The sequence below is a fragment of the Castor canadensis genome, chromosome 17 (genome assembly GCF_047511655.1).
Source record: "Castor canadensis chromosome 17, mCasCan1.hap1v2, whole genome shotgun sequence".
Lineage (NCBI taxonomy): Eukaryota > Metazoa > Chordata > Mammalia > Rodentia > Castoridae > Castor > Castor canadensis.
The window spans coordinates 12,015,258-12,037,374 of NC_133402.1; the positions used below are offsets into that span (position 1 = coordinate 12,015,258).

At 44.4% G+C, this 22,117-nt stretch overlaps 1 protein-coding gene across 6 annotated transcripts in view; it reads right to left on the reverse strand.

Annotated features, from left to right (window-relative positions):
• Nucleotides 1–442: 442 nt before the first annotated feature.
• Pdxdc1 (pyridoxal dependent decarboxylase domain containing 1) overlaps nt 443–22,117 on the reverse strand; it is a 47,060-nt gene continuing 25,385 nt past the window's right edge. For all 6 annotated transcript variants that reach the window (XM_074058945.1, XM_020175676.2, XM_074058946.1 and 3 more), the window contains 16 exons: nt 21,112–21,190; nt 16,482–16,566; nt 15,548–15,596; nt 15,302–15,403; nt 13,782–13,907; nt 11,973–12,023; nt 9,785–9,848; nt 8,285–8,373; nt 7,386–7,491; nt 5,830–6,001; nt 5,137–5,255; nt 4,738–4,859; nt 3,881–3,973; nt 3,649–3,745; nt 2,641–2,745; nt 443–2,170 (listed from right to left, as the gene is read on the reverse strand). In XM_074058945.1, coding sequence (XP_073915046.1) covers nt 1,914–2,170; nt 2,641–2,745; nt 3,649–3,745; nt 3,881–3,973; nt 4,738–4,859; nt 5,137–5,255; nt 5,830–6,001; nt 7,386–7,491; nt 8,285–8,373; nt 9,785–9,848; nt 11,973–12,023; nt 13,782–13,907; nt 15,302–15,403; nt 15,548–15,596; nt 16,482–16,566; nt 21,112–21,190 — 1,716 coding nt within the window. In that variant the 3' untranslated portion in view covers nt 443–1,913. The remainder of the gene's footprint in view (nt 2,171–2,640; nt 2,746–3,648; nt 3,746–3,880; nt 3,974–4,737; nt 4,860–5,136; nt 5,256–5,829; nt 6,002–7,385; nt 7,492–8,284; nt 8,374–9,784; nt 9,849–11,972; nt 12,024–13,781; nt 13,908–15,301; nt 15,404–15,547; nt 15,597–16,481; nt 16,567–21,111; nt 21,191–22,117) is intronic.

The window sequence follows — 22,117 nt, forward strand, 5'->3', positions numbered from 1 at the left end:
ACCTTAAAAAGTTGATGTCCAGGCTTTTCTGTTTGGTCGGTAATAAGGGGCAGAGGAAAATCCACTTGTCTCACTGGTGGGTAAGTATTCCTAAATCTGCTATGTTAATGAACAAAGTAAAAACTGTGAGAACTTATACATCTCAGAGTTGTGGCCCAAAAGTATTTTAGAAGCTTCACATTCAAAACTGCTTTTTTTTTGGGTAAATGAGATGAAAGGTCAGAAAGAAAAGCAGGGTTTGAACTCATCATTCTCTAGTATAAAGACCAAATTTAACCTTTGAGAATTATACAAAGCTGATAAAGCTGTGCTTTTAGGTGTAAGGTCATTAAAATGCCCAAATTGTGGTTTTTAATGCAAGTTAGTTATATTTTTTAGAAATCTTTTATATTTCAAAAGAAGTCATCATGCCTGATTAAGATTTATAAACTGAGTTCACTGGTAACAATTTCAAGAACCTTTATTGAAACCAACATTCAAATAGTATCTCAAGGGTGAAATTCTGTTTCAGCAAAACCAATTTAACAATTCCAAATATATAAAAACATTTAAAAATTAATCTTGTTAAAGGTGATAATTTACCCCTCCCCCATGTTATCTGCTAGACTTCATTGCACCAAATAAACAGGGAAGACTATAGTCATCCGCACCAAAAAAAAAAAAAGTAAAGAAAAAACTGCATTTTGACAAGTGGCAAATGTCAAAAATCACATCAAATCCGTGTAATTATAGGCTTAATGTGGTATAACTAAGGCTTCCAACACTACAGTCCACAAACCCAGTGTGAGTTCCCCACCATCATCTTAGTGGCCCATTGCTTGACTTTGTGGGACTAAAAAGGCATGTGGGCCCATCTTAGAATACAGGAAGTGATGCAGTACTTTGGGGAAGTAGAAACGACAGGGATTAGGAGCTTCCTTCTAGTAATGTCAGCAGTGCTCTGGCTTGACCAGCCTGGGAGGGGCAACTCTTCTGGCTCCTCCTGACAGCACCCAGGGTGAGCTCTGAATGGAAGAGAAGCTGTGGCCACTCCACTGTGAGCCAGGTACTCACGCCTTGACCGAGAAGTGCTGCACAGCGTTAGTGTCAGGGTTGGCTTTAGGGCAGCCTCTGCTGGGCTTCCAGGTATTAATTAGAAGCGGGCAGTGTGCACCAGGTGCCAATTTAAAAGCTTTGCCAATATTTAAAAATATACATATATATGGTCAGAAGAGACTTTATAGTTAACAGATGAGTCCTTAAAGTTTGTTTACAAAGAGTATATAAAGGGAGAAAGATTTGTGGCAGAGGACAGTCTCAGAAGCCCTGCCACAGCTCAAGTGGACACAGTCCTTACTTAGTCTCCAGGAAAGCAGCAGGTGGGGACGGTAGGAGAGGGCTTTAACACTCTTCTTACAGTCCCCCTGAAATTGTTCCTTGAAGCCAACCAATGCCAGTGTCTCCCACAACTCCAGACTACAGACCCACGAAGACAGACAGAGGGGCTCTGTCGTCTGGCCCCTGTAGAAGCATAGCAGGGAACCCAGAGAGTCCTGACAAAAAGTCACTACATGCGTGCAACCTAATCACTGACGCTTATGTTTAGAAAGATGCAAGTGTTTCAAGTGGCAGGCACTCGAAATTCTAAGTGTTCTGTGAATAGACAGTGTTTATGGGAAGTTACAGGGAAGTGCTGTTCCTACAGCTGGGCAGGCCAGAAACAGTTAAGCTGTTGATTGATTTACTTACACATAAAATAATCAATTGCCCTTCTAGAAAGCCTGGCTTTCAGGCATATATTTGTGCAAAAATCCCAGGTCAGCACAAATAGTGTAACTTGTATTACATTAGCATGTGGCACAGGTCACATTTTCAATATAACTTCATCTTTCCTGAAACGACAGTCAGTACAGTCTCAGAGCCAACACTGAACTTTATCTTAAGCTCTCCGGCTCTTCTACCTGTGGATGGTCATCTGCAGGGTGCTGGGTCTTGTTCTGGAGGACCTCAGTCTGGCTCACTTGAGCACAGGGATCCCCAGGGGGCTGCTCAGGGCTGGGGGCCTCTGGGCTGCTTTGCTCCGGCCCAATAGACAGGTGCTCCACCTTTTCCAGGTCTTCAATGTGGCTGACTGAGCTAGTCTCACTCATGGCATCTGACCCTCTCAGGGACCTTTTAAAAGGCTTCTGGCCTAGAGAAAGATGGAACAAACAGTGTGAGAGCTGGTGAGGATGCCTTGCAACAGTGGCTCTGTGCAACCAGCCATCACTTTACTGTACAGTAACTGCTTGGGTAGAAATCCCAGAATGCCTGGCTCTGAAGCACTGTGGGAGACAAGAGGGGAACTGCTACTGTGACACGTGCTCCCCAGCCCAGGAGTGTCTGTGGTCATTTTACCAAGGACAGTTACACTGAGGAGAGTAAATGTCAGTTAAAATAATCCATCTCTCCAGACACCAGAGAGCCACAAGTCATTTCAGGCCTGCATCTCAAGATGGCTGAATGGCTGCTTACAAGGACGGTGATAATTGGTCCTTAAACTTTGGTTTAAAGGACCAAGAAAACAAAGGAACGCAAACTATGATGCAAAGGCCCGTTTTCCCAGGAGAAACACAGCCATGTTTCCCATGTTAATGAGTGCAGTGTGGAGCGGTAACCTACCTGGAAGTCTTGGTTTGCTGTGAAAGCCTGAGGGGGTTGGAGGTGGTGTCACTCCTGTACCTTGTACTTTATAGACATACGTGTGTTCTGTGGACTCGAGAGAGCCTGCCGGAGGGAAAAAAAAGGAGTAGGCAGAAGCTCCTGGCACAAGCTGCTCTGGGAGATGCCACCTGTACTCACTCAGCCCCGTGCCCTAATAAGCTGCTAGCCACTGTTCAGCTTTCCACCGACTGACTGGTGGAGAGCCTAGCATTCCTGAAATTTGGGAGCTAGAAAAAGTGCCCCACAGCTGGCTCAACAGTCCCAGCCCTGTTGAACGTGGACCCCCCCCTTCTCCTCTCCTGAGGACACTCGGACAGCAGTGTGTACAAGTGTGCTGGGGACCCAGGCCCAACTGGGGAACAAGGAACAGGAGCCTCTTTGCTAAGGGCTAAGGCTTGGCAGATCAAAACTCCAGTTAACTTTTGCTACAATGACAATGTGACAAGGTAGTCATCATTTCCTGGGGAAGGAATAAAGGAGGAGACCTCAAGTTTCAGGACTATTTCCTTGGTAGAACAGTAAAGGACATATGGGCTTTAATCTCTTCTCCAAGTTCCAGCAACTGGTAATAATACTGTCAGTTGCCTGGTTCAAAACCAAATGTTGCAGGGCTACAATCTCTGGACTTGCCCTCTCAGCATGAGCAGGACACCCACGAGGTCTGCAAGGAACAGTAACCTCGCCACCAGGGCTCAGGACACCGCCTTGAGATGCTGATGGGCACGTCTTCACCGATCCAAGCAAGAGTCCACCTGCTGCAGGATGCAGAGCTGCTGTCACACCTTCAGCTGGGGTGGTGGAGGAAGGGTAGGAGATGCAAGCAGGATGGACAGCCTCAATTCCTCAGGGTCCCACCATAGGAGCCAGACACAGAATGGAAGCAGTAAAGGCTCAGAGGTGCTGGATCTAAGGGCATCTGGGGAGAACTCTCAGGGAAGTGAGATCTGTACAGAGACTGATTCCTACCTGCTGTCAAGTTAAAAGTTCTTCCCTTTTGTGAAGTTTGGACTGGAGAAAACCAATTCAGCACAGATCCTACTAGAGGGATCTGCCGCAACACTCCCTGCAAAACAGAACCCTTGCTCAGAGCCTCCTGCTGAGACACCCCCCCCCCCCCCGCCCACCGCGCCAGCTGGGAAGGGCAATCAGTCCACCGACTGATGGACTGATTGACTGACCGACCGACCAGCGGCCTCACCTCCTCCAGGAGCCGCTCCTCATTGGCCTTCTGCAGCTGAGACTGAGCTTCTTGAATTCCTTTCTGAACCGCTTCTGTCATGTTCTCCAGAAGCTGTGTGGGCCAAGAAAGGAAGGAAGGAAGCGCTGTCCAAACTAACTGCCTGCGGCCTAGGACTTACTAGTGCAGCACTGGGGACATGTTCTCAGAAGTATGTCAGTAAATGGACTCTCCATTTAAAGGCCAGAGTAAAAGTTAAACAGGACGCTCATGAAGGCCTGGGCAGACCCTGGTGCCAGCCTCATCTGCCAGGCCACAGAGGGAAAAAGCTACTTAAAACCTAACACTGTCTCAGCAGAAAAAACACACACTGTGCAATGTTGGAGAAGCAGAGAGAACCTAAAGAAATCCACCTCACGGTGAATACGACTGGCTGGCTCCTCAGCCTCTTTTCCAGTGTCCTCTTCCCACCTCTGTCCCAAAGTCAGTCACGTGACCCGGGCACCTGTATTCTCTCAGACACAGCTGCTTTTGTCCTTGAGCCTTGTAGGCTGGTCAGGCCCATTTCTGGTGGGCAGCCCCATCCTCGGCACCCAGCTCCTGTCAGGAAGTGGCCCAAGTGTGCAGGAGAGGTGAGTGTGTCCTCTGAAATGCTTTGCTACTCCTATTCCACAGCACTTACTACAGCGCTTGCTTGTTCTGTCTACTCCCCCCACTGCCTGGTGAGGTCACCGAGGGCAATGGGTGGCACCATGCCCAGGTCACAGGAAACATTTACAAACATTTGGGAAAAGAGGTAGCATCTTCCTTTGTTAACCCCAGGTAGCTGGCCAGGCAAAACCCAGAAAAGGCATGAAACCCTGATTAGTCTTACAGACCCTTGAGTTTTCCTCAATTTCCCGGGCTGTGACTGCAATGGTCTCCACGAGCTCAGAGATGTCTATGTCATCACTCGCCATGCCAATGTAAATGCAGCTCTTCATACTCTTGTACTCAGGGCCTGTGGGAGAGACACAGGTCCTCTGTCCAGAGTGAGACCCAGACCACAAGGCAGTGCCAAAAGAAGCCTTCATGAAGCCAAGAAGACGCCTCCAACAGGAAGAGGGGGAGGCCCTGGGAGGCAACAGAAGGAACAGAGACCGCAGTCTGGGAGGATCTACATCTTCACTGGGACCTAAGCCAAAGCTCATCCCCTCCAGAGAGGTGAACCGTCTTCCTTTAAGCCAACTAGGAACCCCTTCCACAGGTCACAGGTGATTTAGAAAAGTAGTAATTACCCATTTTAAATGTAAGGTCAGATTCCAGTTCATTTAGCTTTTTCAGGAGTCCAGCGTGGATTTTTTCCCCTTCTGGATCTGATTTCAAACTGCTCTTATCATCATTAGCGTGTTCATATCTAAAAGGAGTATCAAACGGCAATTCACTCTAAGATCAAATACCTCTTTAGACACAGAATCCTGGGTGGAATATAAGCTAGTAGAGATGAACACAAATGTGAGAAAGGTGGCAGTTCCCATGTGTGAAAATATTCAAGATATCCTAAGTAAGTCTAAGTTCTATTGTGCATGATCTGAGGTCCATATTTACAACAAAAAAGGAGAGGTGCCTAGTACAGGAGGGCAGCCACAGAGGCCCACACACGCTGAACTCAAGCCTGGAGGCTGGGCTTTTCCTTACCAATCTCCACACCATGGCTGGTAACCATGTGCTTACAATGTACACCTGGGTTATGTCCCCCAGGTACTTACAAGGTGGCACTCACAGGCAAAGCTCAGGTGATGCCAGCTTCACTGAGCCCAGCGGTGGGTCAGATCACCTGCCTGCACCAGGCCTTTGTAAGTGCCCACAACACTGGCTGAATTTCTGAGACAGGCATACCACAGCTGTCCATCATCAGCTTGGAATCACGAAACCCCACACATGCTATGTGCAGCAAGTCTGTTACTGGATGAGGCAAGCCGTGCCTTTACCTGACAACCCCGATTCCAGGCCAGTTGGGGTCATCCACATAAAGGAGGCCTGCTGTCCCCTCCACTTCCTGCTTGAACTCTTCTCGAAGCTGCAGTGTGCAGGTCAGCACTGGCAGTTTGCTCTGGATGCAGGTGACAAGCTCATCCACATCCTCTCCCCGAGTTCCTAACACTGAGAACACCCCGGAATGTCGGAGAAAGAAATGCTTAGGCAACTGTCAATGCGGAGAGGGCAAAGCCCCCCCTTTCACCATCACAAGGTCAACCACTCTTAGTATTCCAATTAGTTGGAGCTGAGCAGTTAAAAGGAAAAAAAAAAAAGGCCACTCCACATTCCACCCGACTGTGGAAGAATCAGGTGATAGAATTAACACAGCAGCAAGAGGCTTTTTCTTTTGTAGACTTAATACACAATGGTGTTTTCAGGAACACTGCTTCAGTCAGGTTATAAACATCCTGTAACAGGTTTAAAGAAAAAAGAAAAGGCAACCACAGCGTCTCTCTTTATAACAAAAACTGAGTGAAGGGCAGTGTTATGGTGGGTTTGTGTTTAGGACGCCAGAAGTGCAAGGAGCCGGTGTTACCACACCATGGCCAGGTCATTGCTGCAAGGTCACCCTTTAGGGGTGCAGGAGTCTTGGCGCTACTATTCCTTTTCCCCTCATGCCACCGCCTCAGGGTGTCTGCAGCTGGCTTTCCAGCTTTAGAGGCTCAGGCTTCAGGGGCCAGGGTCAAACAGTGGTTCTGGCCTCTTAGAATTCTCAGGGGATCTTTTAAAAGTACAGATGCCCAGAGCCTCTGTAGAGAGGAGTGCATGGAGATTCCTAGAGGACCCTGGAAAGGGCAGGACATGCTGCACCCTCCCTTATGCATTTCTTCATCTTTCACTATGTGTGACAAAGCATCACATTGAACAATAAAAAAAAATTAACGCAGGTGTGGCTCAAGTGTAGCGTGCCTCAGTACCTCACATTCCCACACACACTCAACTAAAGAATACAAGTGTTCAGGCTCACCCCGGGTCTGGGGAATCAGAATGTCTAGGTGGCTCAACTGCTGGTAGGTTTTTTTTTTTTTTTTGTATGGGGCTTGAACTCAGGGCCCCATGATTGCTGGGCAGGCGCTCTACCACTTCAGTCACTCTGCCTGCCCTTTTTTGAGGTGGGTATTTTAGAGACAGAGTCTTGTGAACTGTATGCCCAGGCTGGTTTCAAACTGTGATCCTCCTGATCTCTGCCTCCTAAGTAGCTAGGATTACAGGCATGAGCCACAGGTGACTGAAATATGTCACTGGGGGTGGGAACCAATGGAATAGGAAAATCAAGGTCATAGGACCTCAAAATATAGGTATTAAAGTGAGTCTGCATTTAAGAGTATCCATTTCCACTGGAATGCTAATTTACCTAAATTTAGCCCAAATTTTAAAAAAAGCCCCTCCAAAAAGAGACTGCAAACTACAGAAAAGAATACCATATAGGAAACTCAATCATCCCAGCAGCCTGGTCTTCAATGGGCATGGAACCGTTTCTTCAAGAAAAAGAGATGGAAGTCATTACCTGCTGCTGTCATCAAAGGGCTAAACCGCACACACATGCCCTCGACTTCCAGATCCATGACAGTGAGGCCACTGGCAGGCACCAGCTGTTTCAACTGCTCTCCCAGCTGCAGGGAAAAAGACAGAGTGCATGCGTTTCTGCAACACAGGCCTCAGAGTGTCCTACCTAGGTGGACCTGCCCTCGTCCATTCAGCCGCAGACCACAGCGGCCACTGGAGCTAGCATCCTGTCTTCTTCAAATTGTCTTTGAATACTTAGGGAAGTGCTCAGTGGAGAAAAATGTATGGAATGCAGGTAAGTCAAACCATAAAATAAAAATTCCCTACCACTGAAATCCTGACTGCTGGCATTTGGTAGACTTTGCAAGGTCCTCTCTCTGTGATTGCAAACATGACACTGGACGTGCCACTTAGGAGCCTGCATTTCCCCTTTACTTTGTGCGGGTCATTTCCCGTAGCTTCATCCTTCAGCTGCAGGTTCACAGGGAATTGCACTGTGCGAAGGAAGCCCCACTTACTCACCTCAGCCCTTGATGACACTGCTAAAAAGCTAGAGGAGCTATTGCAGCATTCAAAAAGCTGCCGGACTGCCACAGACCTCACTGCTGCTGCTCAGACAAGCCAACTCCAAGATACCAAGTCCACACTTTGCCTACTGTTCATAACCTTTCACAGCAGGAAGGAAACGGCTATCTCAGGAACCTGAGGGGACTTGCCAGAGGTGACAGCATGTGAGGTGGTGATCTGATTCTGAACAGGATTCCGGAACAAGCCCAGGGTCTCTGTAGGAGGCTCCCTCCTGTGGGTCTGACTCTGCTCATGACCACTGTTACCCAGAGATGAGGTTCGGGGACACTGCTGTGAGATGTGAAGGATAGAGCAGATGCCTGCCATCCTTACCCAGCGGTTCAGCGCGTCACAGGACTGTCTCTCCCGACCAATGGCTGACGGTGCCACACTGGGTGCTGGGACAGCTTTGGATACTGTATCTGAGGCCAAACACAGAGGGGATTCACTCCCAGAAACAGGCTAAAAGACAATCCAATCCCATTTCACTCAGATCCCATTGTGAACCCCAAGGGAACAGCCTCATTTGTTACTGGACTCCAATGTGGATTTGACAAACAGTTTAGTGACCACACTTTTTTCTCATGAACTATGTAACTCCTGAATACATTCATGGAAATGGAATTCTTAATTTCATTAAAAAAATTGGCTTTCAAGGAATTTCAAGAAGAAATCAAAGCAAGGTAGGTGAATAAGTAGGCCACCAAGCATGGTGGTTAACCCGAGTGCCAAGCATCCAAACTAGGCCTCACAAAAATTATCCCTCACTCGTCATGCCAGCGATGCCAGGGGCCATGCGACACTTGGGAGATACAAAACAGGGCAGGCTTTTGCCATCTTAGGCTTCCATCCTAGATAAGGGAACAGACTGTAAAGAAAGGTGATCACTATGTGTCATGCAGGTGCTATGGAAGGCGACAGGGCTCTGACACTATGATGGAGTCACTCCAGACAGGAGGGCTCTGAGAGGAGGTGGGCATTTACTGCAGACCTAAGTAGTGAGAAGGACCAGCGGAGTGGCTCAAGTAGTAGAGCACCTGCCTAGCTTGCGTGAGACCCTGAGTTCAAACCCAGTATCATCAAAAGAAAAACATGTGAACTCTCTAAGTAGTGAGAAGGAGCCAGCCCTCTTTGGAAAGAGCGAGATGAAATGTGTTTGAAGCAGAGGGAGCAGGCACTGCAAAGTCAGGAAGAGCAGCATGCTTGGAACATGAAGACCTGGTTGACGGAAGTACAGTGAGCAAGAGGGAAGAGGTGCCAGAGGGGAGGCTGGGGCAGTCATGTGGCCTCCTGGGGCCGGGATCAGCAGGGACATTTTCAGCTGAGACAGTGACACACTGACAGGCTCTGGGCGGTGAAGTGTGATGATCTGCCCTCTACCACCAGTGCTCACTCATATGGTCTGAGTGGGCTCTCTAGACGGTGGGGGAGTCAGACATCAGTATAGAGAGGGGACCATGACCAGCTTGGTGAAAAATAATGTGCCGTGGACTAAGTTGGTGAGACTTGGGACATTCTTTGAAAATAAAGATCGCCAGGTCTAACCTGCTGACTCAAAATATCTGGGAAGTAGGGCCCAACAATCTGCATTTTCAAGTGACTCATCCTTTACAGCAGCACTGAGCATGTGGGAGCATGGGTGAGTCACAGCCAAGCACTAACAGGATGCTAAGGCATTTCAGCCCGGAGTTCTTGTGAACTGTTACGTTTTTCTGAAATGACAACTGAAGATTTTAGCAATAAAAATATTTTGCACTATTTAACTTTAAATAGTATCAAATTCAAAGACTTTAAGCACAGATACAATAATAACCCTTTTTGAGAATCACCTACCTGAGCTGGGTAACTCCTGGGAAAACCTGAACACCACTACTGGAGAGCTGAGCGCATCTTCCACCTGTAAAGACAGAGCCCAGTGTTACCAGGGCTGGCCAGTGCCCAACATGGCAAAACGGAACATGGGCAGGGAGGCTCCAGTTTGCACACACCACATTAAAAATCTAGAGATGCAAAAAGCAAAGCTTTGGTAAAAATTTTAGAAGTAACTATGACCCAGTCCTGAGAGAGCACTGTGGATTCTTTTTATATTTTTCTCTTCTTTTTTTTTTTTGGCAGCACTGATGTTTGAACTCAGGGCCTCCAGCTTGCTAGGCAGGTGCTTTACCACTTGAGCTACTCCATCAGCTCTTGCACTATGGATTCTAAGATAAGTTATCTGATACTGGTACACTGAAATGAAAGCAGGAACCAGGTCTAGTGGCTCATGCCTGTAATCCCAACTAACTAGGAGATGAAGATTGGGAGCGTCAAGGTTCAAGGCCTACCTGGGCAAAACATTAGAAAGACTTCATTTCAAAACACAAGATGGGAGTGTCGGTACACGCCTATAATCCCAGCTCTAAGAGAGGCTTAGGTAGGAAGACCAGTGTTGAAAGCTAGCCTCAGGCAAAAAATATAAGACCCTGTCCAAGAAACAGCTAAACCAAAAAAGGGATGGGTCATAGCTCAAGCGCCAGAGCAACTGTGTAGCAAGAATGAGGCCCTAGTACCACCAAAAAAAAAAAAGAGGAAATTTTAGTATTTCAGACAAACAGTCTAGAACTGTGTCTGGGTATTGTCTAAATATAAATATGTTTACTCATATTCATATCCACTACTTATACAAGACAGGCATAGACAACTAACTTCATTGTGAGTTTCTCGGCAGATGGAAATGCTCACTGCCTCATCCTGACGCGGCACTAGTTGGCTGTGCACGCAACAACGTACAGTTGAGCGGCAGCCTCGCCACTGCTCAGGGCACACGCTGAGAAGCCAAGCCCTTGGCAGGCTCTGTGGTGTTTCTGCAGGGACAGCCACCAACTGCAGCATTCTAGCTCTAGTCATGAAACTATGTTCCAAGGGTGGGTGTGCCTTCACAAGAAGGGCCACGCCAGGAAATGCTCATTGGAGAGAAGAGCAGTGGCTGGCCTGAGAACTTTCTACCAGCGCTTTGAAGGATGACGTGGAGCACCCCCTCCACACCCTCCAACCTTCCACACCCTTCACCCTGCACGTGTGCTTCAACAGAACCAACTCTACTGACTTGAACCCCAAATAAACCATCAGTTTTCAGCTGTTCTCTGAGAACTGTTGAAAACACACTCAGCTTATTTAATAAAAATATGACGTACACATTTCCTGAAATTCCAAAATACAATGAAGCAAGACACGAAAACTGCTAAGTGCTCATCTCTTTGTCTAGTTATTTTCCTGAGGTGGCAACCTCTGAGAGATTCATTTTCAGAAGATACCAGGACAAGATGAGAACAGGGTCACTTATTTTCTGTTCGTCATCCCACTTTGGGCGTAAGATTCCAGAAAAAAAACAGCCCAGAACATTCTGAGACACAATGATTTTGAGACTTCTTTTTTGTTTGTTTGTACTTTGGGCATTGTTCTTTTTAGGTAGGTGCTTTACCACTTGAGCCATGACCCCAGTCCCAAACAATGACTTGTCAGAAGATGGGTGTGCTCAAGTCCTTGTGCAGGTGAAGTCACTGGTACTTATAACATCTTTGCAGGATCCTAAATCTTAACAGGACAAATGGACTACAGAAATTCAAACATTTATGGCATCAATTGCTTAGTTTCAGGCTAACTATGTAATTAGGTCATAACACATGCTTGATTCTCCCCCAAAGACTGTTTTCATTACAGCAGCCAAAAGTCCAGTGAAATGTATCATACCTGGAAAAAATCATTCTCTTGTTGAAACTAAAAAGAAAATTATTTATCCCAGTCTGGTGTCCCAGCTACTTGGGAAGCAGAGTAGAGGGACGGGGGTCTGAAGCCAGCCTGGACAAAAGTATGACATCCTATCTGGAAGAAAGCAAAAACCAAAACCCCCAAAACCTGAAAGCCAAAGGGCTGCTGGTGTGCTCCATGTTACAGAGCCACCACATAAGCACAAGGCCTGAGTTCAAACCCCAATAATGCCCCCACTAAAGTTATTTACTTGAGACAAAATGATATCACATACCAAGATTTTGATGTTGTTTACTTTCTTCAAGTTTTCCTGCAATCGCTGACTCTGCAAGCGACAAGAAACAGCCTGTGTGACTTTGTTAGGTTGATGTGACCTATTAACAGTCGTTATGAGGACCTTTGCAGGTCTTCAGACACGCATCTCAGGCAGACAGAAGCATCTGCAGCTTGGTGATTTCTAAATGTGGCTGCAAGTTTTGCAATTCAACACCTGAAAATAACCTTTAATTGTTCAGTTACAAGTTACTGGTGAGTCAAGAAAAGCTGTTTCTAATGAGACATGAACCTCCTCTTAGCAATACAAGCCATTTCAGAGAAGACTGCTGAGTGCAAACGTGAGCACGGGGAGGAGACAGCTAAGTGAGAGCACTGTGTGCTCCACAGCTGGTTACGGTGCAGCTCTGCAGCACAGCACCTGCAGGACCAGGCTAAGTTACCCCAGCCATCACTCTCCAGCTCTGACCTTGGACATGGTATTTAAGCTGTCTATGCTCCAATTCCCTCCACTGTAAGATGGGATGACAGTAACCACCTTACTGGGTTGCTGTGAAGAGTAACCCTTAGAAACAGTTCCTGGACCACAGTATGCATTGTGTAAAGTTTGGTACACACCTCACTTCACGATTGCTACATACTATGTCAGTCCCAGTTCCCTCAGTGACAAAATGGTGATGAAAACTCATGGAGTAAGGCCACACCAACTCAACAGACACCCCATGAATGCTCATTTCAAATATGTTGTTAACGGTGGAGCTTCCACTCTCCCCCACGGACAGCGCTTTGTGATTCCTGGCACTGAGGAAATGCCACAGTGAAGGGGGAAGGGCAGGACTGCTTGCTCTCCGCTCTTAGGACTGGCTGCACAGTGTGGACTGTAAGGCACAGATGTGCCTATGCAGTTTATCATGTGCACTGTGCACAGTGAGGCAGCGTTAGGGCACTGTGCAAATCCTCAGGAGGACTGGAGCTCCTCAGGAGCTCCACCTGAGGTACACACCTGAGCTGTGGTGACCCCAAGGGTTTGGTAGTTCATATCATTATTTTTCTACACTCCTCAGGCCAAGTGGAATTGAAAACTATCCCGAGTGCCCAAACCTTCCCTGGATTGACAAAGTTACTAAGGCTTTTGAAAAAAGCCTCTCTTTACTTAGAACCAAATCAAGATGTGAGCAAATAGCACAGTGTAAACATGTTTTAGAAAAAAGTATGGTGCTTTTGTAAATACAAATCTTAAAATTATTTCTTAATGTTAAGAAGGAACTAACCTATGAACCACTGCTAAAGAAATATGAAAATGCTAATTTTCTTAATTATAAAAAATGACACAGGCTGGAGTTGTGGTAGAGTGTCTGCCTAGCAAGCCTGAGGCCCCGAGTTCGAACCCCAGTACCACAATCTGATTTCATCTGGACACAATGCTTGGTCAACGTTGGCAATCTCTACAAGAAACATACACAAGTTGGGTGCCAGTGCCTCAGGTCTATGCCGTAGTTACTCGAGAGGCAGAGATAAAGAGGATCATGGTTTGAAGCTAGCCTGGAAAAACAGTTTGCGAGACCCTATCTTGAAAATACCCAGCACTGAAAAGGGCTGGTGGGGTGGCTCAAGGCCCTGAATTCACACCCCAGTACTGCAAAAAAAAAAAAAAAAACAAAACAAAACAGGAAGTATACACACACAGGGCACTTAGCGTGTTACTTGAGATGGCAGATCCAGATGAGGAGGTATGCGATGGGGGACAGAAGAGAAACATGTTCTGCTCTTGTCAAGAGCAGACGCACTTAACTGTCAGGTTTCTACTCACGAGTTGACAGGCATGCTTTATCCTCTCCACAATTCCATCAAGTCCCAAGTATTGTAAAGATAACCACAGAGGCAGGGCACGGAGTTTGTCTGAAGGTTTATTTGATGTAAGACCAGCAACTAACGTCTAAAAAAAGCCAATATGGGCACATTAATCAAAACCACCAGAATCTCTGAGCCCACTAGCTGTCATTTACTACTTAGTGAACGTGACAGACGCTACGCTAGGCACATGCTTGTGTTATCCATTTGATCTCCCAAAAGCTCCAAGAGGTGAGTATTCTGGGTAGCCTAACTCAAAGACCTGACTGTGTCCAAGGGCTCATGGGTAAGAAGTGGCAAAGCTATTGCATCATGAGACCCTAGACCAATCACATCCCAGAGCAATAACTTTTAGCCATTCAAGAGGCAGCCCCTTTAGCGACACAATAGCTAAAAAATAAACTAAAGCAAAAAGGGCTGGGGATGTGGCTCAAGTGTAACAGCACCTGCCTAGCAAGCCCGAGATCCCAAGATCAAATCCCAGTACCATAAAATACATATAAATAAATAAACAGATAAATAAATAAATAGGCAGCCCCTTTCAAGATTGCTCCAAGCATCCTTAAATACCTGGCCATTATCAACTGTGTAAGTAGTAACCAGTTAGTGCTTATTTTGCACATGCCTGTCACCCTATTATCAAAAAACAGAAGTTAGGATAAAAAAAAAAACAACAAAAAACCTAGGGCTAGGAATGTAGTTAGTGAAAGTGCTTGCCTAGCATATACAAGTCCCTAGGTTTGATCCCTAGCAGCACCAAAACTTTTTTTTTTTTTTTGTGGAGTTTAAGGCCCGCTTAAGCTATATAGTGAGTTGCTACCTTAAAAAAAAAAAAAAAAATCACATCATAACATATTGGAGAATGTGGATTAGGAGCCTTAAAACATTCCCACTCAGTAATTTCACTTTGAGAACCTTCTAAAAAATAATATGAAATGCAGAAAGATGATCATTGTCTCATTTGTTACAAAACTTTGCTCACAAACAGCCATGATTAAATAAACTGTGATACTTAAGTGACAGACATTATTCGGTCATTAAAAAAATCCTTCATACATATAGGGATGTATAGGGTGAATAAATAGAAAAATATATATAGTATGGCTTCACTTACATTAAAATAATTTTTTTCACTTAAGACAGTCTGCCAGCCCTAAAATAACTTTTTTTAAAGTAACAAAAAATAAATTACAAAAAAGTAGCTGGGCACCAGTAGGTTCGATCCTCCCAAATATTTCATAAGACCCCCACCTCCAAAATAACCGAAGTGGACTGGAGGTGTGGCTCAAGCTGTAGAGCACCTGTTTTGCAAGCACAAAGCCCTGAGTTCAAACCCCAGTCCCATTCCCCTAAAAAGAGTACAAGTGAAATTAAGGAAAAATTTCATTTTCGTTCTTTTTTTTTTTTTTAATTTGTCCCTAAAGCCAGCACTAATACTACCCCTTCCCTTCCCTCCTCCCCAGATGAGAGCCAGCTCACCAAGGCAGGATCATCATGCTTGTAAAGTGTCACTGCAGGAACAGCTGGCAACCCCAGCCATGGGCCAGGAGTCAGAGTCATGCTATCACATTTGGTTGCAGCCTACCAGGACGAGAGTGACTTGTCATCAGATGATCAGAAACCATGAAACCCACTCCCTCCACCAGTCGTAAAACTGTGAAAAGCCACCAGGGATTGAGAGGCTGTCAACTCCTTACCACCGATATTTAGTAAATCCACACGTACCAGCACAGACGAGGAGACATAACCTAAAGCCAGTGTTGCCAGATTCACACTGGAAGAAAAAACACCAACTAATTACTCACTTATTCACTAAGTATGTACTTTCCAAAACCCCCAGCTGTGCTGCTGCAAGGTGATATGTCCATGTCTTTCAGCTGTGTCATTAGCTTTTATTACACGAGTGCCAGGAAAACCTGCACAATACGTTTTCACCTGAATGCACTTCAGGGGATGCTGTGCTTAGTCCAGCATGCTTCACGGCCACCGTTTCCAGTCATCACTCTTTTTAGAGAGGAAGATAAAACGCTCCTACCTGGGATCATGTAGTGGCATGGGCATCTGGTTGCCCTGCATGCCCCCAACCCCCATTCCCTTAGCAGCTTTTTTTTTTTTTTCTGTGATGCTGGGGATGGAACCCAGTGCATGCCAGGTAAACACACCTGAGCTACAGCCCCAGCCTTCCCCCCCTCTTCCCTTAAATGCACTCCAGCAGCTATCTGGAAACCAGCTCTATGGTCTCTACCAGAGCATGAGGAGAGTGGAGGAGTCGCCACTTACTCCAGAGGAGGGCAAATGACCCATTCCATTTTCTTGGCCACAGTGATTGGCTCAACATGAGACTATTGTTGGGACTCATGAAACCAGAAAGGAAATCAGAGTTTCTGCAGTTACTTTGCACCATAATAGGAAAGTATCCAAAACAGGAAATCAAGCAAGTGACTGTGATTGAGGAGGAAGGGGAAGGAGATTCTGAATTCTGGTTGATATTGTGCCTAAAGCCAGTCCTAAACTGGTCTTTTTAGTGATAGGAACCGGTAATATCTCTAGCTTCAGTCAACTTGGGTTATTCTGTTATCTGCAACCAAGAGTCCTCAGTGATGAATGTCACTGCAGAGTGCAGGCCCAATGTGGTCAACCAAGCTCCCCACCTACCTACCCTTCCACATGGAGCCATATGCCATACTGCTCACAGAGCTCTTTTAAACGTCCAATCTTGTCTGTGTGTCCCACTGCGGCAGTTCCTAAGATAAAATAGGCAAGGACATTAGAAGGAACAAAAACTGTGAGTCAAAACAAGCCTTCCTCCCAAAAAACAAAACAAAAAAAAAAACCAAGCACTTCCTGGATACAGCACATGAGTTTTATACACTGTATCTCCCTAAGAGGGAAGTAACATATTATATCCCTATTTTCATGGGAAAAAATTAACTTTTATAAGTTGATTTACATAGGCTTTGAAGAGCATGTATTCTTTGTTATATATATCGAACTGCTACTGAAATCGTCCATGTACTGATTTTCTAGCTATTAGATTTTCTGACTCATGAGAAATATAGTCAAGTCTCCCAAGATTGTGGTTTGTCATTTTATACTTGCATCCCTCTGTTTTTTCCCATATACATTTCAAAGTTATGCTCCAAAGCATTCATAAGAGTTACCTCTTGCAGATTGTGTCTTCTGTCGACACAAATCATATTCTATTCCACACTCATTGTTTTGCTGGTTTTGAACTCAGGGCCTCGCCGAGATACCACTGGAACCATGTTCCTAGCCCTTTTTGCTTCTGGTTTTCAGTTGGGGTTTTATGCTTCCTCACACTTCTCTTGCAACAGTACTTTTGTCAGTTTTTCCATACTTTTTTATCATGTTCTGAGCTACTGTGTTTAAGTGTTTCCTTTATAAAAAAATACCTAGGTGAATTTGGGGGCTTTGCCACCCAGGCCCTTTGCTAGCACAGAACATGCATCTGAAGCCTACTTAAGCGGGTCAAACCCTAGGCCACCCCTTTGGTAACTTAGTTGCACTACAGATTTGCCTGGCACATCCTTTTTTCAGACAGAGCGTACCTAAAACAAGCATTCTCCAACACCCTAACTTTTTAGTGAGCACAGTCCCAGGTGCTGAGATTCCACACTCTCACCTATGGCCTCAACAAACCAAAGAAAGTGGTTCTTTTGCAGGGTCTATGCCAGGCAAAGGGCTGGAACTGTTCTCTCCCTCATACATAAATAAGTCTATCTCAGATTTTAAAAATATCTTAAGAGACACATTTAGTTTAGGTGAAACAAGAAAAAACACCAACACATGAGTAGTGCCAAATAGTTAGTACAGTGCTGTGTTGAGTGACTGAACCACAATGATTCCTTTTCACATTTTTTTCTTTTTTTTTTTTTTTTTCAAGATAGGGTCTTGTGAACTATTTGCCTGGGCTGGCTTTGAACCGCAATGCTCCTGATCTCTGCCTCCTGAGTTGCTAGGATTACAGGCATGAGTCACCTGCGCCCAGCTCCTTTTCACGTTTTTTTTTGGCAGTCTGTGGGCTAATTCCTGAGATGTGTATTCTGGCGATGGCAATGTAGTCACCCAGGGAAGTCACAGTCACATGCCAACTGCAGTCCATCCAGTTTATCAAGTGACTAAACATGGGTGGGTTCGTATGTCTTTTTTTTTTTTAATTCATATTTGCATACAATGTTTGGGTCATTTCTCCCCCCTTCCCTCACCCCCTTCCCTATCTTTTTAAACATACAGTAAGGTAAGTCTGGCAGGAAGTGATGGTTTTCCTGCTAGCAATAAGGTGCACATGTAAGAATTAAAAAAAAAATAAATTTATTGAGTTACACATGCAATAAAATCCACTCATATAAACATGGAGTTCAGTAAGTTTTGACACATGTAGACAGTGTAACCAATACCACAATCAAGATAAAAACTATCTCCTCACCCCTCCTGCAGCCACTCTTCTGTTTCTGTCTCTATAGTTATGTTCTTTTCCAGAATTTCCTATCAATGGAATCATGCTCTTTGTGTCTGATTTTTATAGATAGCATGTTTTTGAAATTTCTCCTGGCTGACATGCATGTCAGTAGTTCTTTCTGCTTATTGCTTATTATCTATTCTATGGATACATCCTATTCAATATGTCCACTCGCCAGGTGAAGGACATTCGGATCACTGATGACATTTGCACACAAGTCTTTGTGTGGAGTTTATGTTTTCCCTTCTCTTTGATAAGCATAAAGAAGTGGGACTGATGAACTGTATGGTAAGTTTAGGTTTAGCCTTTTGAGGAATTGCCAAACTTTTCTAGACTGGCAGTAATGTCTGTAGGAAATGACAGGTTGCTGAGGTTTTGATGAGGTTGGGCTGACTGCAATGAGCTCAGGGACAGCTGACTTAGTATACTGAGTCTTCTGACACCACTCTACTGGTGGTGTGGCTTCTAATCCTCACCAGCATTTGGCACTGCGTTTTTTATTTTCTCTACTCTAACAGGTTTAATAGCATCTCGCTGTGACTTTTTATGCAATGCTGAGGACTGACCAGGGCCTTGTGCATACTAGGCGAGCACTCTACCCCTGAGCTACATCCCCAGCCCTGTGTTTTAAAATCATATTTCTTTTCTTTCCTTTTTTTAAAAAAATTTCTTGGTGGTTGTGGGGACTGACCATATGTCTTGCACAGGTAAGCACAAGGTCCACCTCTGAGTTACACTCCAGGCAAGATTTTAAGTACTGATAAAGACTAATTTTGTGTCATGTTTTCTGTGTTCTGAGAAATCTTTGTCCACCCCATGGAAATGAAGATGGTTTCCTACATTTTCTTTTAGGAGTTTTATTACCTTCGCTCTCATGTTTAGGTCTATGAACTATTTATGATTAACTTTTATATAAAGAGTGAGGTAAGGGTCAAGGTCAGTTTTTTCCATACGAATATCCAATTGTCTAGAACCACTGGAGGAAAAGACTATTCTTTCTCCCTTGAATTACTCTTGACATGTTTGTAAAGAACCAAGTGACCATACATATGAGTCTGTTTCTGAACTCTCTATTCTCTTTAATTAACCTCATGCAGGCTTGATTTTTTTTTTTTTTGCAGAGGGGTGCTAGAAATTAAACCCAAGGCCTCACTCATGCTAAGCCTGCATTCTACCACTGAGCCCCATCCCAGCGCATTTGTAGCTTTGAGTCAGGGGATAAGTCTTCCAATGCCTTTCTTTTTCAGAATGACTTTGACTATTCTTAGATCCCACGTATTTCCATGTATAGTTTACAAAAAGGCTTATCAATGTCTGTAGGAAATGACAGGTTGCTGAGGTTTTGATGAGGTTGGGCTGACTCTGCAATGAGCTCAGGGAGAGCTGACTTAGTATACTGAGTCTTCTGACCCACGCATACAGCATGAGTCCATTTACTTGGGTCTTCTTGCATTTTTTTCAGCAATATTCTGAAGGTTTTTTGTTTTGGTGGTACTGAGGTTTGAACTCAGGGCCCAGAGCTTGCTACTCAGGAGCTCTGCCCCGTGAGCCACAATCCCAGCTTTATATTTTATAGTTTTTAATGTACAGATACTGTATATATTTTTTGTTAAATTTATTCATAATGTTTTCATGTTTATTTTTTAAGTTATTGTTTTTGCAAAACTGGGGACTGAACAGAGTCTCAAGCTCTTTTCCACTTAAGCCACACACCAGTCCTTTGGTCTTGTTTTTGACATACGCGCTTGCTAACTTTGCCTGGGCTGCCCTCAAACCTCAATCCTCCTGTCTCCACCTCTTAAGTAGCTGGGATTACACATGTGTACTACCATGCCTGGAAAGCTTACATACTTTTTGAAGCTATTATAAATGACATTTAAAATTCAATTTCCACCTGGAAGCAAGGGGGGGTGGGAGGGAGGGGGGCAGAGATGGCCCAAACAATGTATACATATATGAATAAATGAAAAATTAAAAAAATTAAAAAATAAAAATAGAATTCAATTTCCATTAGTTCATTGTTAATAGGTGGAAACCTAAACCTTGCTAGGTTCACTAATTAATTCCAGTAGCTTTTCTTCAGTTTCTTTAAAGCTTTCTATCTATACAATCATGCCACCTACAAACAAAGACAGTGTTACTATCTCTAATTCTCTTGTGTATCATTTAATTATTTGGGTTTTTGCCTTATTGCACTAGGATTTAAAGTACAATGTTGAATTTGATACAGTAAGTGAACGTACAGAAAATGCTAGCTGACCTGCTGTCTACAGGTGGGCATTAAGTGTGACATTTTAAAATTTAATTTATGAAGAAGAAAGGAAGGGCAAGAAGACTACAGAAAAGTGTATTTAAAGTCCTAAATGAAAAAGTACACACATAAACACACACCCAAATCCCAAAACATATTAATAATAGAAAATCTAAAGAGCTATTTATGATATTATAAATTTCACCACATTCAGATACAGACTGACTTAAACAGGTGACACAGAAAATTTTCTTCTTTTTTGGGGGGGTGGGGCAGCACTCAGGTTTGAACTCAGGGCCTCAAGCTTGCTAGGCAGGTGCTCTACCACTTAAGCCACACTGTTAGCCCGTTTTTGGGTTCTTTCGAGATGGGGTCTCATGAACTATTTGCCTGGGGCTGGCTTCGAATCATGATCTTCCTGATCTCTGCCTCCTGAATAGCTATGTTTACAGGCATGAGCACCAACACTTGGCAAAACATTTCTTAAGACTCCATCCTTTTTGGCAAAGTAACTGTCTTTCTTATATGAGCAAAGTGAACCAGGTTTATGATACATACCAGCATTTGCGACGAGCAACAGGGGCAGTCTTCCTCGCTCTATGTCATCTTTAATCAGTTTCTCCAGAAATGCAACATCCTAAGACCAACAAACCATAGGCACATAAGGCAACTAGCATAAAAGGTGTACACGGAAAAACTATGACTTCCAAATGCAGCAGAGGTGACTCAAAATTACTCAAATCATTCTTATTCTTGACAATTCTACTCACAGATGCCAGAAGAGAATAGTTTTCCCTGAAGCTTAATTAGAAAAGTCAGCTATGAATGAAATTAAAAGTAAAACTGTACAATACCAATACTTATTTGTATTTAAAGAAAAAGTTCTCTCATTCTCAAAAATGGAAAAGTATTTACTTGAACCTGAAGTATGAAACAAAGTACCTTGGGAAAAAAAAAAAAAAAAAAAAAGAAATGTGGAACCCTAAAATCTATCCTTTTCCTTCTGGCTTCAGTATGTACAGCTTTCTCGCTCATGTGTCTGATAATAATCACAATGAAGAACCTCGTCAGAATCTGCCCATTCACACACAGGACACCGAGGCAGAAGCAGCTCAAGTAAGTGGCCAGTATGGGCTATATGGCAAGACCCTGTCTCAAAAACAAAACAAAACAAAAAGAAAATCTGCCCATTCGTGAACCCAGGCAACAGTGATGACTATTTAAAACTGTGAGCTTTAGAGGGAACCTGTGGTATGTAACTGGGTTGTCATGTTTCTACTTGAGGAGGCAACAGGGCTGGGGAAAGCGTGTACTTAGCATGCAGGAGTTCCATCTCCAGAAGAAGCAAGTGATATAGAGATCATGAGATTGCTTAAGAGCCAGGTGTTCCTGACCTGTACTGGCCAACTGTCATGGACATTAAACATAGCAGCATGCATTGCACAAAGGAAACACTGAAGAAATCAGCAAATAAGCTAAGAACTAGCTGGAGGCCAGTTCTTGAGAACATCAGCTCAAAGACAGACATGCTTTCAAAATCCATTCCACATATTATATTCTCCAA